This window comes from Oncorhynchus tshawytscha, linkage group LG10 (genome assembly GCF_018296145.1).
Source record: "Oncorhynchus tshawytscha isolate Ot180627B linkage group LG10, Otsh_v2.0, whole genome shotgun sequence".
Lineage (NCBI taxonomy): Eukaryota > Metazoa > Chordata > Actinopteri > Salmoniformes > Salmonidae > Oncorhynchus > Oncorhynchus tshawytscha.
In genome coordinates, this window is record NC_056438.1 from 54,422,929 (window position 1) to 54,440,452 (window position 17,524).

General features: G+C 41.3%; 1 protein-coding gene across 1 annotated transcript in view; it reads right to left on the reverse strand.

Annotated features, from left to right (window-relative positions):
* Positions 1-13,422, reverse strand: part of LOC112260449 (laminin subunit gamma-2) — a 14,831-nt gene extending 1,409 nt beyond the window's left edge. Inside the window, exons 1-21 of the mRNA XM_024435563.2 lie at positions 13,129-13,422; positions 11,571-11,744; positions 11,248-11,368; positions 10,934-11,058; positions 10,702-10,833; positions 8,136-8,325; positions 6,231-6,343; positions 5,751-5,966; positions 5,314-5,490; positions 4,920-5,135; positions 4,636-4,772; positions 3,485-3,641; positions 3,024-3,229; positions 2,800-2,879; positions 2,571-2,708; positions 2,280-2,424; positions 1,674-1,820; positions 1,308-1,422; positions 698-894; positions 287-448; positions 11-110 (exon numbers count right to left, since the gene is read on the reverse strand). Of these exons, the coding sequence (XP_024291331.1) occupies positions 11-110; positions 287-448; positions 698-894; positions 1,308-1,422; positions 1,674-1,820; positions 2,280-2,424; positions 2,571-2,708; positions 2,800-2,879; positions 3,024-3,229; positions 3,485-3,641; positions 4,636-4,772; positions 4,920-5,135; positions 5,314-5,490; positions 5,751-5,966; positions 6,231-6,343; positions 8,136-8,325; positions 10,702-10,833; positions 10,934-11,058; positions 11,248-11,368; positions 11,571-11,744; positions 13,129-13,255 (3,175 nt within the window). The 5' untranslated portion in view covers positions 13,256-13,422. The remainder of the gene's footprint in view (positions 1-10; positions 111-286; positions 449-697; positions 895-1,307; positions 1,423-1,673; positions 1,821-2,279; positions 2,425-2,570; positions 2,709-2,799; positions 2,880-3,023; positions 3,230-3,484; positions 3,642-4,635; positions 4,773-4,919; positions 5,136-5,313; positions 5,491-5,750; positions 5,967-6,230; positions 6,344-8,135; positions 8,326-10,701; positions 10,834-10,933; positions 11,059-11,247; positions 11,369-11,570; positions 11,745-13,128) is intronic.
* Between the last annotated feature and the right edge of the window lie 4,102 nt (positions 13,423-17,524).

Consider the following 17,524-nt stretch of genomic DNA (forward strand, 5'->3'; position numbering starts at 1 on the left):
GGGAATTTACCGATCATGCTCAGGAGGTTATTGATGACCAGGAGTGTTTCTCCCACTGCCTCTCTAGTGTGCTTGGCATTGACGTAGGCACCCGTTCCTCCCATTAAAGCCTGAGGGAAAGAACATTGCAAAGCATTATAAATATTACAGACCTTTCATTTGGAAAAATGTATTTATTTTAAGAACCATTTGTGTGTACTGGAGTGTTTCACATGAATCCGTTATATTGACACAGGTTTGTTAAGGTATAACATATCATATCTGAGGGCATCACACTAAAACGGACCTCTGCAGCTTTGTCTCTCTGTCCCTCAGCATTGGCCCTCTCCGCCGCCACTTTGGAAACAGTGGCTACTGCCTGGGTCTTCAGGTCCTGCACGTCCCCTTTCAGCTTGGTGGCGTCCTTCAGTAGATCAGCGGGAGCTACTGGTAAAGAGCCGGACATTCCCTGTGGACAACAAGAAACAGTCAAATGAGCTCATTTTGAAGTTTCCATGCGAGTATTTTGGTTGTGAATAGGTCATGTCTGGAATTGAATGGGCTCATGTGCATAAGTGACTCGAAACATTAACCTCATTGTTTTCCCAACAGACATTTTCCTTCTAGAGACTCGAGCTAAATGCACAAGCTGTGGATTAGCATATGAACCCCAGTTGGATATTTCCATTGAAAGGAAAGAGTCTGTTAGTTAGGGTACCTCCAGTCGAGAGACCACAGCTTCCAGCCTGCTGAATGTGCCCAGTGCATCATTGTAGTCATCAGACACACTGCCTATGATGAATAAGGTCTCTGAGTTGTTGCCAACAGCTTGCTGAATGGTGGCATTTATGCCAGGGAGTCTCTTTATGGCCTCGTCTGCCAAAGCCTTGTTCTTGCTGATCTGGCCGTCAAACCCTGTAGGATACAAGAGATTTAGACATAACCATCAGTCTTTTCTGGCAGGTTTATCTGTAGTGTATCAGTATCGAGATATCTTTTTTTGTTATACAGTTTTAAATATATTTGCTATGTTCTAGATACTACGCAATAAATGTGCTTTTTAGATGAGAGAATCGTTGTATTCGGTGCAAAGGACACACAATAAAATGTTATTGATTAACTTACACCTGCTGTAACTGCCTGTAGTGCTGTTGAACGTCATTATTGATTCAACTGAGAAATATATAGCTCAGATATAATTACAGTTACTGTGTGTCTGTGCCTTTCTAATATGTGGGCCGGCCTTGTCATATAATATGCTAGTAGTTTATTCATATTTCTACTGTGCTGTAGTTGGAATAAGACCTATTGAAATGTGAAAGTTATACCTCTGAGCATCTCCAGCGCATCATCCACCCCATCAATGTTGTCTGTGATGGCCTTCAGGGCCAGTTCTGTGTCAGCCTTCGCTGCATTCGCTCTAGCAAGGAGCTGGTAATATTCCTGTACGAGAGAAATACCAACAATCAACATCGTGCCAGTTATTACCATTTATAAGGGTTAGTGAAGTCATTAGCTAATTATACACTATTGAAATACTTCAGTTGGATAATCTATCAGTGAATTTCACACGTTGCAGGAAAGTATTTCTCAGAAACCTTTGAAGTTGGAATATGAGATATGATATACTACCAATCCTACACAGAACGTTTTCTGAAAGCTGATGAGTGAATAGTGAAAGGCCTCAAGTGTACCTGTTGAGCTGCCTTCCCTAGGGCCAGGAGGTCCTCTACTGCAGCCTTGTCCTCTTGGGTCTCCTCTTGTAGCGCCTGGTACTCTGTGAGGTTTTCCTCCACCTGTTCACTCAGGCCATCCAATTTAGCCACCACACTGTCAATGTCCTTTTGCCAGAAAACAGGAGCTCATTCAGACTCAGCGAGTTGTGCAAGTGTAATTACATACGCACTAGATTCCTCACCAGTCAGGGTTTAATTAGATCTCATCCCCCTCTTTGCATTTTTTGCTGACTCATGTCCTCGATTGTTAATTGCTTTGTTATGTTTACATGTAAATTAGCAAGCTTTACAAACATGCCATGAGACAGGTTCAGTTGCCAATGGTTAGACACAATGATTTCATAATGAACGGTGTTGAAATTGAATGCTTTTTTCAGCTCTCTAGGACACAAGCACATTGTGGGGGAATCCTTCTCTCCCTCATTTCCAGGATGGAGACACTGTATATCTATCAATATTTACCTATTATGATTTTTAAGATATTTTGGAAGACTTGACCTGAGAGCAGTCACCAAATAGAGACCAGAGAAAAGAGCCTGCTGAGAGGCCTGTTCTGCTCAATACCTTGAGAGGACCAGGGATGTTCAGATCCAGGGAGGATATCTGCTCCAGGGTGTCAGCCGCCATCCTGCTCTCATCTTGGGCAGAGCTGCTTAGGCGAGTGGCCAGGCTCTCCATGGCCTTCACCTGGGCTGAGTTCTTATCATACCTGACCAGAGGAAAACCAAATATAACTAATATCAATATAACAACAACGGTTCATCAATGATGTTATTATGCAGAACATTACATGGCTGGTCTTAGACGACATATCGTCTACTGTATTTTCACAGGAGATTGACATGAGTTTCTTACTTGGTTTTGAGGTCACCGATAAGCTCTCTGATCTTGTTTTCCCCTGTCATGACAGTTCTCATGAGTGCCAGGGACTTCTCTGACTCTGCAAGAGCACTGTTTGCTGTCTTCTCCACTGTCGCCGCTTTGCTCTGATGTCTAATAAACAGTTACAACATAGAGTCATCCTGAGCACGGCATGGGATTTTCCAGTCTGTATGAATGGGACATGGAGGGGTGCAGTACTCACTTTTCAGCCAGGCCTGTTGCTCTCTGAACCAGAGTAGAGAGGCTGTCTGTGTCCACTTCTGCATCACTTAAAGGGAATTCCTAACATCGGGGTGGAAGGTAAACACGAATGAAACAGATCACTAACACGCATACATTGACATATTCATATCCCCTTCCTCTCTCCTCATTTGATGACATCAGTGATAAAAAAGTAGAATACCACTGTACTACTATATAACTCACAGCTTGTTTGATGTTGAGTCTGGCCTCTTCTAGTTTGCGCCGCACATCATGAATGAGTGTCTGGATATCAGAGACCTGTCGTTGGTACCTCTGGTCCTGCAGCTTTATGTTGTTGATGGTGTTGGAGATCGCCTGGATGTCTCTGCCTTCACTCAGCTGGGTTGTACTGATGTCTGAGAGCCGGGCCTGTAAGTCTTTCTCCGATTCTATTCAATAGAACAAAACAAGAAAAGTCACCAACAGGAAATCTTTGCACTTCACATATAAACCGAAAGCTTCACAAACTGAATGTGAGATGCATTCGGGTGTGACAGAGACACAGTGCATGGACGGTGCTTCACCATGTTTCAGAAGCCTGGTAACCATCCTGAATGGTATTGACATATGTTGACTAATTAGAAAATGACTGATCCTCTGATCCTTTAAGTATCAAGGATGTATAACTATTATAAAATACTTACCAGAGAGTGTCTGTGCATTTCTCTGCAAGTCAGTGACTATGTCCTCTGCTGCTCTGATGGCTCTCTCCATCTGGGCGTCGTTCACTGGGAGACTGCCACTCTCCGTCCCCGTAAACAGAGTTTCTATCTCCCGCAGTTTACGAGTGTACCCCTCCACCTGTGACACATGACCCAATGCGATAGGAAAGCTTAAATAGAGCTTATGAAAGGTTATTCTCTGGTGATAGATGAAAAGATAGCTGGCTGGAGGCCAGCACTCTCACAATATTTTGGTCTAGATTGGTGAGATTAATTAAAGGTTAACAAAAACCTTACTTTACTGTAGGCCTACATAGTACATTCAGAATATGTAATTGGAGGCAAAGAGTGAGATGGAGCAGTAGATTCAAACCCTCAAAGGTATTCATTATGAAAGAGAAATAACTTCATAGGTTAACTGTTGTGTTTCAATACTTCAACTAGTTCTCCTTTCAATTCCTCCTCCCACACTACAGCCTGAGGGGAGGGAGCACCCCAAATGTCACCCTGTTCCCTATTTAGTGCACTACTTTTGACCAGGACCCTTGCGTTCTGGTGGACATTAGTGCACTATACAATATATGGAATTGGGTGCCATTCATCTTAGTTCACAGGATAAGTAGGCAATGCCAGAGAGAACACACCCCACACAAATATTTCATTTACCTGTCAAGTACTTTCCCCTCCCAGGTAGAGGAAGTATATTTACTGAGAGGACCTGATGAAGAAATGTTCTTGCAAAAATACTAATGCCAGATCACAACTTGTATGAAGACACTCTAAACCTCTTCCTCTCGTAACAAAATCCTTGTACAGCTATTCTTTCGTTCTTTCCCACTAAGCTTTAAGGATGTTGAATCAGCGACAAGGTGAGCACAGTGAAGCCAGAACAAATACCCCAGCCTGTAGCCTTATTTCTGGTCCAGTTATTGTGTCCGCATCTCAAAAGGAATCCTATTCCCTATACAGTATAGCCTAGTGTACTACTTTTGATCAAGGTCTGTATATAGGGAATAGAGTGCCATTTGGGATGCATACTGTGCTGCCATTTAATAATTGGAGAGAGCACAATGACATGTTGGACCTGAATGGAAAAAGAAGACATTGATCAAATCATCCCAGTGGATTTTTACCTTGGTCTTGACAGGGTTGAAGCAGGAGGGACACGCAGAACGCTGGCACTTCAGACCCTCAAAGCCTTCTCTGCATGAACACTGGCCCTGGTCACCGCATTTGTTGTACAGAGAACCCTGGGAATTGCAGCCACAAGCTAGAACGCAAAAGGAAAAACAGTTGTTAAAATGTATAGAAAATTGCAGACAATATTTGACTGTTAGAATATAAAGGAGGAGCTATGTGCCTTGTGTCTACGTGTGAACGAGCTGGATATGGGGAGCAAACAAGGTGCTGTCCGTACGTTTGCATGCCTCTGATGACATGCTGTGGTGATATCCATCCAGACAGCTCTCACAGAAGAAGCCAGTGGTATGATTCAGACATTTCAGGCACTCCCCTGTCTGCGGGTCACAGCTACTGACACTGTTGCACCGGCAGCGCCGACAAGGCCTCTGGACGCCATTTTCCCCCAAGGGATTGCCATAGAAACCATCCTGGCAGGTGTCGCAAAGTGAGCCTATTGAGAGTGAGGAAGAGGTACAATATGAAATATCAAATATGCAAATAGCTGACATTGAATGATGAATGCCCTAGTACTCTATCCCATCTAACAGCCATGGTCTGTGACTGTGTCCCAAATGGCATCCTATTCCCTATATAGTGCACTACTTTGACGATTTGTGACAATGACTCACCAGTGGTGCCAGGTGGACAGAGGTCACACTTGACCTTCACGGTTCCTGGGCTCACAGAGCAGGCAGCTCCATTGGGACAGGGACATTTCAGACAGGACCGTGGCTGGGCAGGGTCATTATAATACCCCAGCTGGCAGGTCTGGCGACCAGGGGTCTCATCTGCAGAGTAGCAATCGCCTGTGGAATGGCACAACACAAAATCAGACACACACACACACTTTCAACAAGACATGATTTGTCCTGCATTACATTATTTTCATTTTATATGAACATTGTATTTCAAGCATTGATTTGAACTTCTATCCAGGGAATGGCATATTGCAAAAGGAGGTTTGTCCTGATGAAAATCAACCAAATCTCATCATTAATAGCGACAATACAAAATATATTAACACAAACATACAGTAACACTTGGACAAAGTTAAAACGTCATCAACCTGTTTCAGAGTCACAGCTTCCTCCTCTACAGCTGCAGGGCTCACAGGAGCTGTATGGACCTTTGTTCGGAGAACTTCTCTTATACCCTGACGCACACCTCTCACAGAACTGTCCCTCGTATCCCACTGGGCAGTTACAGTTCTGGACCCAGGCAGCAGGGGTACCGGCCCCCTGACGTGCAGACTCCATACGTACATTGTCAAGGTAACCGCGCCCTGCAAAGGACAATAAGGTATTGAGCTTAATTGAGGGATTGACAAGAGATGAAGAGAAGGCAATGTGTTGAGGATGTGTACCAGTGTCATTTTTGACAATTTATTTAGAAAGATTACAAAATAAAAATACAAATACTGAAATAAACTCGATATAAAACTGTTCCAAAGCACTTATTTTTACGACCAAGGAATGACTCTAAGGATCCGTTTATGCAAAACAGTAACCAATCTCATAGTCTGAGTCATACAAAAATAAACACTTACCATTTTCCCCAAATGTCCCACGGATTTTGATGGCAGTCAGATTCTGGAGGAGTTTTTGAAACTGGAAAGATGACAGGAGGGGCCTCCATTTACTGCTCCGTTGCTCATCCAGTCTGAGAATGAAAGACACAGCATGCAATGTTTACACCACCATGTCCTTACTACTGTGGTTATTGCTGTAATTACATTGTAGCTATTGTAATTATTCATCGTTACACTGTATATTTTGCTTATCATGAATATGAGAATAAATATGGAAACGTATTTTGATGGAAGCAAAAACCAGTGGTGTTACTGTATTTGGCTACTATTATGGTCACGATGGTGCAGTTTGTTGTGAGACAGGATTGGATTTGACCAATTAGAGATGAGCTGCTTGGCAACCAGCCATTTCCCCTTAATTGTAATCCATTTGGATCAGACAAGCAGATGACCCTCTGGCTTACTAGCTGTTATCAAGCTTTTACATTCAATCAGTGTGAGAAAAACATTGACCCCTTCACACTCCACATTCACAATGTGAAATGGTCTATAATGTGTTTCTCAATTGTTATCTTTGGCATCCATCTCACTATTCACGCCTGCATACTTATCTCCTGCAGATCAAATTATGTTTGTATCTGCCCTGAGATGGACTGCTTCCTATCAGTCGGTACACTTGGTACCTCCATAGCTGTGTGTTGTACACAACTTGACTTTTTTTTCACATTTTGTTCAGTTACATTTTGAGTGTCACTGATCTACACATAATAGACCATAATGTTAAAGTGGATTTTTGTTTTTTTGAAATGTTTATCAATTCATTTAAAAAAATGAAGACCTGAAATGTCTTCAGTCAATAAGTATTCAACGCTTTTGTTATGGCCTAAATAAGTGCAGGAGTAAGAATATGCTTAACAGGTCACATAATAAGATGCATGGACTCGGCTTGTGTGCGTTAATACTGTAGTGTTTAACGTGCTTTTTAAATGACTACCTCATCTCTGTATCCCACACACACAATTAACTGTAACGTCCGTAAGTCAAGCAGTGAATTTCAAGCACAGATTCAACCACAAAGACAACTGAGTTTTTCCTATGGTTTGCAAAGAAGGGCACCTAGTTGGATAAAACAAAAAAAGCAGACATTGCATATACCTTTGAGCATGATGCAGTTATTAACTTTACACTTTGGATGGTGTATCAATGCACACAGTCACTTAGCAGATACAGGTGCCCTTCCTAAATCAGTTGCCGGAGAGGAAGAAAGCCGCTCAGTGATTTCACCATGAGGCCAATGGTGATTTTTAAAAGAGTTACAGTTTAATAGCTGTGATAGGAGAAAACTGAGGATGGATTAACAACATTGTAGTTACTCCACAATACTAATCTAATTGACAGAGTGAAAAGAAGGAAGCCTGTTACAAAATTAAAATATTTGAAAAACCATGTTCCTGAGTGGCGTACTTACCGTTTTGACTTAAATCAGCTTGAAAATCTATGGCAAGACTTGAAAATGGCTGTCTAGCAATGATCAACAACCAACTTGACAGAGCTTGACAATTTTTTAAAAGAATAATGTGCAAATATTGTACAGTTCAGGTGTTAAATCTCTTAGAGACTTTCCCAGACTCACAGCTGTAATCGCTGCCAAAGGTGATGGTAACATGTATTGACTCAGGGGCTTGAATACTTATCTAATCAAGATATATTAGTGTTTAATTTTCCATGAATTTAAAAAAATTAAAAAACACTTTGATATTACAGAGTATTTTGATTAGATCGTTGGGCAAAACAAATGATAATTCAATCCATTTTAAATCCCACTTTGTAACACAACAAAATGTGAAAAAAAGTGAAGGGATGGTGAATACATTCTGAAGGAACTATTCATCTGTCTACTACAATGCTCTGCCTGATTCCCACCTGAATGTGTAGGTGATCTTCTGTCCACAGGGGACGATGGTCCTCAGGTCTCCCAGGGAAGCTGCCACTCTCAGCCCAGATCCCTCCAGCACCACATCGGCCGTGGACGGGTGGCGAACCCCTCGGTCCAGCCTCAGGGAGAAGGATATGTTCTGACCGTAGCTCAGCTCCTGGTTGCGCAGGTAAGAGTCTAGCCATCACAAAATAGAACAAGATCAAGAATTTTTAGAAACATAATAATTGATGAATGGGGACTTAAAACCCATTACAGTCCATGCCCTGTCTAAGCTGGAGGGGGACCATTTAGCTATTTGATTTAGAATTTTAAGACCCCTTGTCTTAAATCGATATAAAAAATCTATCTTATTAAACATGTTATTCGGCTTTACTGCTATTAGCACATACAAACGCATTGAATGACAGATTCACTACATGGAACATGGAACAGATTGTCTCCCCCAATAATGAAAAGGAAGTTTATTCTGAAGTGTCTGTCCAATTACTGAGGGATAGAAGAAAGATCAGGAAACATTTGTATTTAACCCTCTATTTTATTCCACTAAACAGTCTCTATGTATGCTTCCATAAATGTTTCCAACTGGTACTAGGGGAACTTCAGATGAGTCTTGTGAGGCCTGTGGGCTTCCGAGAGCAAATCAACCAACATGTACGTATTTGTGAGAATCATACCTTTCCACAGAGGGGTCATATTAGTGTGTAGGTTTTCAGACAGAAATTGGCAGATCGGCTGTACCGACTTCACACGAGTCCCAAGATGCTTGTGGGGTTTTTAGCAAAACCGAGAACACCATCGTGTTCATGGGAGTCTCATCTTTCCATACAGGGGTCATAATAGTTTTTAGGCAGAACCGTTCTAACGTTACATATGATTTTGTGAGCAGACACATTTTTGGGATGTCTCATGGTCTGACAAACATAGCTCTAGCTCTGTCATCTTTCACCGCAGATGCAGAAGGCGGACATTGGTGGATGCGTTGAATTGAGACGCATGCAATGCAAAACATATATATCTCTAGCTTAAATTGGCAGATTCTTATGGGGATTTTTGTATTATGCTAATTTGATTTCCGTGGGGGCGCAGACATTGACTCTAGGGGGTTATTATTGTGGAAGCATGTGATGTAACATATACACTACATGAGCAAAACATCTAATTCCAAAATCATTAATATGGAGTTGGTCCCCCCTTAGCTGTTATAACAGCCTCTACTCTTCTGGGAAGGCTTTCCACTAGATGTTGGAACATTGCTGTGGGGACTTGCTTTCATTCAGCCACAAGAGCAAAAGTGAGGTTGGGCACTGATGTTGGGCGATTAGGTCTGGTTTGCAGTCGGCATTCCAATTCATCCAAAAGGTGTTTGATGGGGTTGAGGACTCTGTGCAGGCCAGACAAGTTCTTCAACACCGATCTCGACAAACCATTTCTGTATGGACCTCGCTCTGTGCACGGGGGCATTGTCATGCTGAAACGCGAATGGGCCTTCATCAAATTGTTGCCACAAAGTTGGAAGCACAGAAACGTCTAAAATGTAATTGGATGCTGTAGTGTTAAGATTTCCCTTCACTGGAACTAAGGGGCCTAGCCCAAACCATGAAAAACAGCCCGAGACTATTATTCCTCATCCACCAAACTTTACATTTGGCACTATGCATTGGGGCAGGTAGCGTGTTCCTGGCATGCGCCAAACCCAGATTTGTCCGTCAGACTGTCAGATGATGAAGCGGGATTCATCACTCCAGAGAACACATTTCCACTGCTCCAGTGTCCAATGGTGGCGAGCACCACTCCAGCCGACGCTTGGCATTGCGCATGGTGATCTTAGGCTTGAGCGAGGCTGCTCGGCCATGGAAACCTATTTCATGAAGCAACCTGACGAACAGTTCTTGTGCTGACATTGCTTCCAGAGGCACTTTGCTTCCAGAGGCAGTTCAGAACTCGGCAGGGAGTGTTGCAACCGAGGACAGAAGATTTTTACGCGCTACTGGCTTCAGCGCATGGCGGTTCCTATTTGTGAGCTTGTGTTCTACCACTACGCAGCTGAGTTGTTGTTGCGCCTAGACTTTTCCACTTCACAATATCAGCACTTATAGTTGCTTAGGGTGGCTCTAGCATGGCAGAAATTTGCCTAATTGACTTGTTGGAAGGGTGGCATCCTATGACCGTGCCATGTTGAAAGTCACTGAGCTCTTTCAGTAATGTCATTCTACTGCCAATGTTTGTCTATGGAGATTAAATGGCTGTGTGCTCGATTCTATACACCTATCAACAACAGGTGTGGCTGAAATAGCCGAATCCACTAATTTGAAGGGGTGTCCACATACTTTTGTATATAAACGAAAGGTAAAGTTTCTCCAAAAATAAAAGGGTACAGAAGTCTATACACCTATCAGCAACAGGTGTGGCTGAAATAGCCGAATCCACTAACTTGAAGGGGTGTCCACATACTTTTGTATATAAACGAAAGGTAAAGTTTCTCCAAAAATAAGAGGGTACAGAAGTCAGGACTAAGAGCTGAAAGCAGGGAGCAGGAAAAGCAGCACTCACCAGGGGCATAGAGGTAAGCAGGCATGATGTCTTTGGAGATGACCTCAACGTCTTTGTGAGTGGGGGACCAGCGGAAGTGGACTTGGGATGGGGTCACACCATGAGCTGTGGCCGCTCGCCAACCCTCAGGCCCTGAAAAACAGAAGATTCACACACATTTAAATAACTTAAAATTAAATATATTTCAGGTGTTTATTTTATGTTCTGATCAAGAGTATGGGTGTTAACTTACCATTGTCGAATGTTGAGGTGATTGTGTGGACTGAGTAGCCCTTTGCTGGGGAGCACTGGGTCGAGTGTCCATAGCAAAAGCAAGGTAGAGATTGAGCGGTCACTGAGTTGTCAGTGAGCTGACCACTGCATAAGAAAAACATGAACACACATTTGAATTAGTCAATAATTAGTCCATCTTTATTCTAAAATTCAATCACGAAAGGCAAGGCAATACAGCAGTAGTCCTCTCAGTCCTTTCATTTTATGCCCCTATAATTCCATTCTTGTACTTACCAAACAGTACAATGTAAGGAAATGTCAAATGTATGTTACCTGTTAGCACAGCCATTTGAGCTGATAGGTGTTCCATTGGGGCATCGGTCACATTTATCCCCTTGTGCTCCCATTCTACAGCTGCAATGTCCTCTACTGTCACAGTGTGATCCTACAGAACCTGGAAGAAACCACATAGACACAAAACATCAGGTGCCGTATTCATAAAGTCTCAGAGTAGGAGTGCCGAACTAGGATCTGTTCCATGTAATCTTACTCATTATGATCGAAAAGGCGAAACTGTTCCTAGATCAGCAGACACTTTTGAACATGGGCCCAGGTATTGTTATCATTCCATGTTCCCTCCTGTTCTGTTCACTCACCTATACGGCTGCAGTTACACGGCAGACACCTGTTTCCTGCCCTCTGGTGGTGGAACCCCTCCTTGCACCTCTCACAATGCCTTCCCTCAGTGTTGTCTTGGCAGTCCACACAATGGAGGCCCCCAGAGTCAGGCAAGCAATAACGTGACTTTCCATTGCATTTACAGATGTCTGCTACAGGGGTGACATACACATTGTTTGGACATTTGTGAGCACTGTGTACAGAATCATAAAAACAATCATTTGAGAATATTTATCAGCCTGTGGGATAAGCAGTTTCCCCCCTCATAAAGTCTCTTGAACACCGTGAAGAGTTAGCTATTGCACTTTGACAGTCACATAAAATGGGGAATTGTATTATTATGTAGGCCACCATCTTTATACAATCTAAGGAGGGGTTGGCAGTAGCACAGCCTCAGTCTTTTCTCACAGTGATGTAAACTACTGTCAGAGGCCCAGATCTCATAAAACCTTATACCCAAGTGATGAGAAATGAGAGATTCTCACAATAATATTAATTACTCCCACTGTGGCCAACACCATGTTTGCAATCAAGCAAATGTCTGTTTGTTTGATACGGTAATGGTTTTTATCATCATAGCAAACACATACTGCCACAAATATTTGACAACCATGATCCCGAGCATAACCTATCCTGAGGATATCAAGTTCTCATTTCACACACTAAATGATCACTTTGAGGAGTTCCTGTGGTAATGACAGGCTGCTGCATGTAGCTGTTTTTGTCGATTGGGTAATATAGAAAGGTACACAGAGCTCAGAACCTAAAGTCGTCATGCCCTAAGAGGAGATAGACTTTACCCATTACCACATGAGTCATTGCCTGCATCCCAAATGGCACCCTATTCCTATTTAGTGCACTACTATTGGGCAGGGCCCATAGTAGTGCACAACATAGGGAATAGGATGCCTTTAGGGACAGAGTCATCAGCAATGCAGTGATTCAGTGCCTCCAGGTCGATATGGTTGCCCAAAGGATTAACAACACTCAGCTCAGCAGCTCCAGGACTTAATACCTATATCTGCCCCACCTTATCACCTCACCACAGAGTAAGTAACATCAGAAAGTGTTGATGATTTACTCTCTTCGCCGAGAGTACCACATATAAACATATCCACTTTCACATAAAGATCTACTGTGAGACCTTCATAGACTATAGAGGCTCTGTAGTATTATCATGTTTCTTATAAACACAAACCCCTTTCTCCTAAATGCTTACCTGTATTAAATATCATTAGAGGAAATGTGCCATTTTGATATCTACTGCTATAGTTACAGAGGCAGAATATACAAATACAGGTATATAGGAATACAACAAATGCTGCAGGTAGGCCAATTAGCTACAATAGTGTTTTGTAGGGTACCTCCTATCGTCTGAGTCTGAAAGAAGTCAAATAATTCTAAATGCATGTCCCCAACTCGAAAGCAACAACCTATTTAAGGATTTTTTTTTTTTTTACAATTCAATATTTATTACAATCCAATAATTATTCAAAGCCAGCAGAGAGGAAAGATAAAAAGGTAGTAAACACTCACATCCTCCATAGCTGTAGGTTCCTTGGACAGACAACCAGGTACAAAGAGAAAGTCCACACAGAAATATCCAACTGCTCTTCATGGTCGCAGAAAATCTAATAGGAATTAAGTACATCAATAGTCTCATATAAGTAGAATCAACTAATGGGCTTATCAGGCCGGCTACACCTGATGCTTCTGCCCAAGACACCCAGGTGAGCTTCTTTTAACACCTCCCCTGTGGCAGGCTGTGACACGTCGGGCACAGTCTCTCAGCTGGAAGGTTACTCACTTGTGATTCAGAGCCAACACACTGGCTGGGCTCACTCTCTCACAGGAAATGGCTGGCTCTGTGTCGCTATTGTGGAAATTGTCAGGACGTGAATAAAGGGGAGCGTTGTTTGATGCAGCATGAAACAGACACAGTCACTCACTCAGGGTTTGTAAATCCATTTTTACGTCCGCTTTACAATTCAGTAGACACTCTGTAAGACAATGTCAGAATGTGAATCAACGCTTATAATGCTTTTGTGTATCTTCACCTTTTCAGCAAAAGCATAATTTCTAATCATCTCAAACCAACATATCTGACATAGGTAATTGTTGCCAATTATTATGAAGGAGTTTGGTATTGTTCTGCTGATGATTACAACTGAGTAGCCAAGAACATCCTGAGAAAGAACCTGTAAAAGCTGCTATATAACAAATTATAAACCGGGTTGCTTGGGTCCTGGATGCTGATAGAGCATTTCAGCCATGTGTATATCAGGCAATATACCACAGATATGACACAAAAATACTTGATTACTGTTTTATTTAAGTTGATAACCTGTAGATAATAGCATTAAGGCACCTCTGGAGTTTGTGGTATATGGCCAATATACCACACCCACTTGGGCCTTTTTGCTTAAATCTAACATGAGGCACCTACTACAAACCAACAGTTGAACCTGTACTTTTCTTCAATAATGTGTTTAATGGTTTTCAATAAATGGCTCAACTTGATTGTTTTTTTAAATCCAGGAAGTCCCATTGACGTCAGAAAATCTATTTTATAACAGAGATGTGGGAACTGTTAAATCCAATGTCTATAATCTGCGAGGGTCTGTTTTATTTTGAAACCTGAATATGTTCCTGAGCAACAGCACTTTGGAGAGACAACATTCCCTGAAGTAATAATAGCCTTTCCCATCTCCTCAAATGGTTGGCAGTTTATTTACCAATCCACAATGAGAATGATTCACCCACTTTGTGTCTGAGCATATGGACAGTATTGTTTGGCTTTGGTTGGGGAAAACTCTGTAAAACAATTACGCCTAATAACACGACAAAAAGGAATGAGTCAGTTACAGGTGAAAGAACTGAAAGACAAATTCAAAACTAATTTCACATCATACTGTATACAGTATTTAATCATATTTGTTCAATTTACAAGGCAACTTTTTTAGTCACCTGTTCATTCAATCTGATATTTTTCTTTTGCCTCCTTGGAAATAAGTTACCCATGATTGAAATACTGTACAGATTCATTGAATGTATCTTTCATTGTTCTATAGCCACACCCTTGGTATCAGACGTGTGGCCAGACAAACAGCAATAGACACATCCATCAGCGATGAGTAGATTCCTGATAAGTGAAAAAAGGTGCCTAAGGGCTATGAGTTTAGTACTGTTTGCAAATGGCTGCCACACCCTTATGTCATTGTCTGACACAGTGTATGCAAGTCATACACACACACACTCATACTCACACACAGACACAACCGCGCCCTAAAAGCCACACCATTCCCGACACGCACAGGCCCCTGCCAACACCACACCCTCAGCTCATAGACACACAAACACACAGAAGCTCTGTGGCAGTGATTTGCTGTAATACAGGAAAACATGTAGACGACACATACAAGAAAGCAGTTAGACATTTCTTATCTGTGCAGTGACACATTAAGACTGTGTCAAGTCAATGATGCGAAATGCGCTAAACTGTGTCCAATGGCTTCAATACAGTGACAGCGGCATTCATATAGACAATATTGCCATAGTCAATAACCAGAATGAAGTCTATTTTAATTCTTAATTTCTTAACTAATTCATCAACATGCTTTTTGAAAGAGCTTTTTATCAATTCAGATGCCCAGATATTCATAAACAAGGACACGATCAATGAGGGCACCCTCCAACGTGCATATGCACAAATAAGCAGATACATTTTTAGTACGATACCCATTTCAGTTCAACAAATAATGGAAAATTGAAGCTCTGACAGAGCCTGGTCAGCTGTGGGGGCAATAGCATACACCACAGTGTCATCTGCATACAGGTGAAAGTATATATATATATATATTTATTTAACAGATTAACAATATTGTGTAAATAGTGAAAAGAACTGGACCAAGAATCGATCCCTGTGGGACACCCTTTGTCATGTCCAGAAAACATGACTTAATACCATGAGTAAATACACACTGTGTTCTGTCCTTTAAATCATTTTTCAAACCAGCAAACCACCAAAGAAGAGGCAGATAGTGCTATGACCTGGTCTAAAACATGACTGGTGAACATTTAGAATACATTTCGTATTTAGGATCTAAGTTAAGAATGGGATCTAAGTTAAGAATTTACGAAGGACTCTCATTTTTGCTAGGCAAGAGAGTTTGAAAATGGGGCGATCATTATTTAATTCACACAGGTCACCACCTTTGTAAAGGGGTAGTATGCGAAGGGGGAGTATCTCTCCAGACCCTGGGGATGGTACCAGAAATAATTGAATCTGACATGCTTATACTCGAGTCAGAAATAGCGGTCCCGGCTACTTGAGCAAACAGCTTTGCCAGTGACAGCCCAGTAACCTAGCTAGTCGGAACTACCCGGGGCTAACCTGCTAACGTTATTTCCAGGATCCAGCTAACACAGTGCATTAACAGCAGCACAAACATCATTGTTCCAAACTAAAACACTTCAATTAAATGTGTCTTAAAAAGTATAAAACAGAAGCACTCTATCAGCTTCCGAGTCATGTGACAAACCAATACGGTGAACCCAACATTGAAATTCAGAGGAAATAATGTAACCCATGTACTTTTCTAATACACTGCTGAACATGTGCAGTCTAGATCTGGCTGCTTAACTAATTTGGAGGGTGAACGAGGGGATTTTTCTGGATCTTTTTTGGGGATCATGAATGCAGCAGCTGAAAATAAGTGTTGCATCTCATTTTGAGAATACACTGGCATGTTTCACTGCACAGTTAAGAAACATTGTGGCATCTATAGGAATTCTTTCAAAGTTCATAGTTTTGTGCATAACAGTTGCTGAGATGCATATTTCATTTCTTTTAATGTACTTTCAAGATTATCATTTAATCTTGCTTTATAAAACAGTGTTTCACAATCAATTGACAAGGCAGAAAATCCAACCATAACATAACTGGGTTGTTCTGCCAATTAAGTGTCTTTTCAGTGTAACTTAGTGAAAACAAACTTGAGTTCACATAATTTGAACATTGTCATAAAGAGCACATGATCAACTTAGTAAAAAACAAGTTTTCCCATCTAAAGAGGTTAAATAAAAAATGACCATAATGCCCATTAAGTTCAAAATAAAGTAACAGGGCTGACAACGATCTTAAATCAGCCATTCATTTTAAGCTTGTGTGCAACAAGGAGATGCAATTGAATGCAAAATTCACCAAAAATACATTGTTTAACCATTTCTAGAGTGTCTATCTATGGGTAACAGGGTTAATGTGATATGCTCGACCCACTCAGTTTTTCACAACAAAACATAAAAACTGTCCAGATGAGTCGAACCTGCTCACCTGCTTTGACATTCAATGTTTTATATATATAATTTCAAAAGGAATAGTTACACTATATTAAATCAAGAGTTCAATTTCACATAAGTTTTTTTTTTTTTAAAACCTTAAAATGAAAATCACTTATCGCATTAAATAATCTTTATAAATTACTTCGTTAAAGCAAAACAATAACTAGTGCTTTACAAGGATGGTGAAAACTTGGAGAAGTGTTTGGGTTAAAATCTGCCTAGAAGTCACAGAGGGTGCACAGCGGGACAGGTCAAAACGCTGAACTACGGCATTTCAACAAGTCTTCATTCGTATAAAAAAATTATGATGTATACAATTCTCCATGTAGACTATAGTAAAGCAGAGTTTATTTAATATAACAGGCTTTTAAAATGCAATATTTGTGCACATTGACATATGTATTTTTAAAGCACTCATTTCATGTGACGACCCAACTAATAAAACTGTCCTAAATGTCCCTAAATACTAAATAAACTCAAGATAAAACTACATGGCGGAGTAGACTGGAGTAGATTCATGAGAAACACTGTCATAGTGTTCTGTACATTGCATTTGCGGAAATGAGTCAGTATGACATTCAATACAATCAAC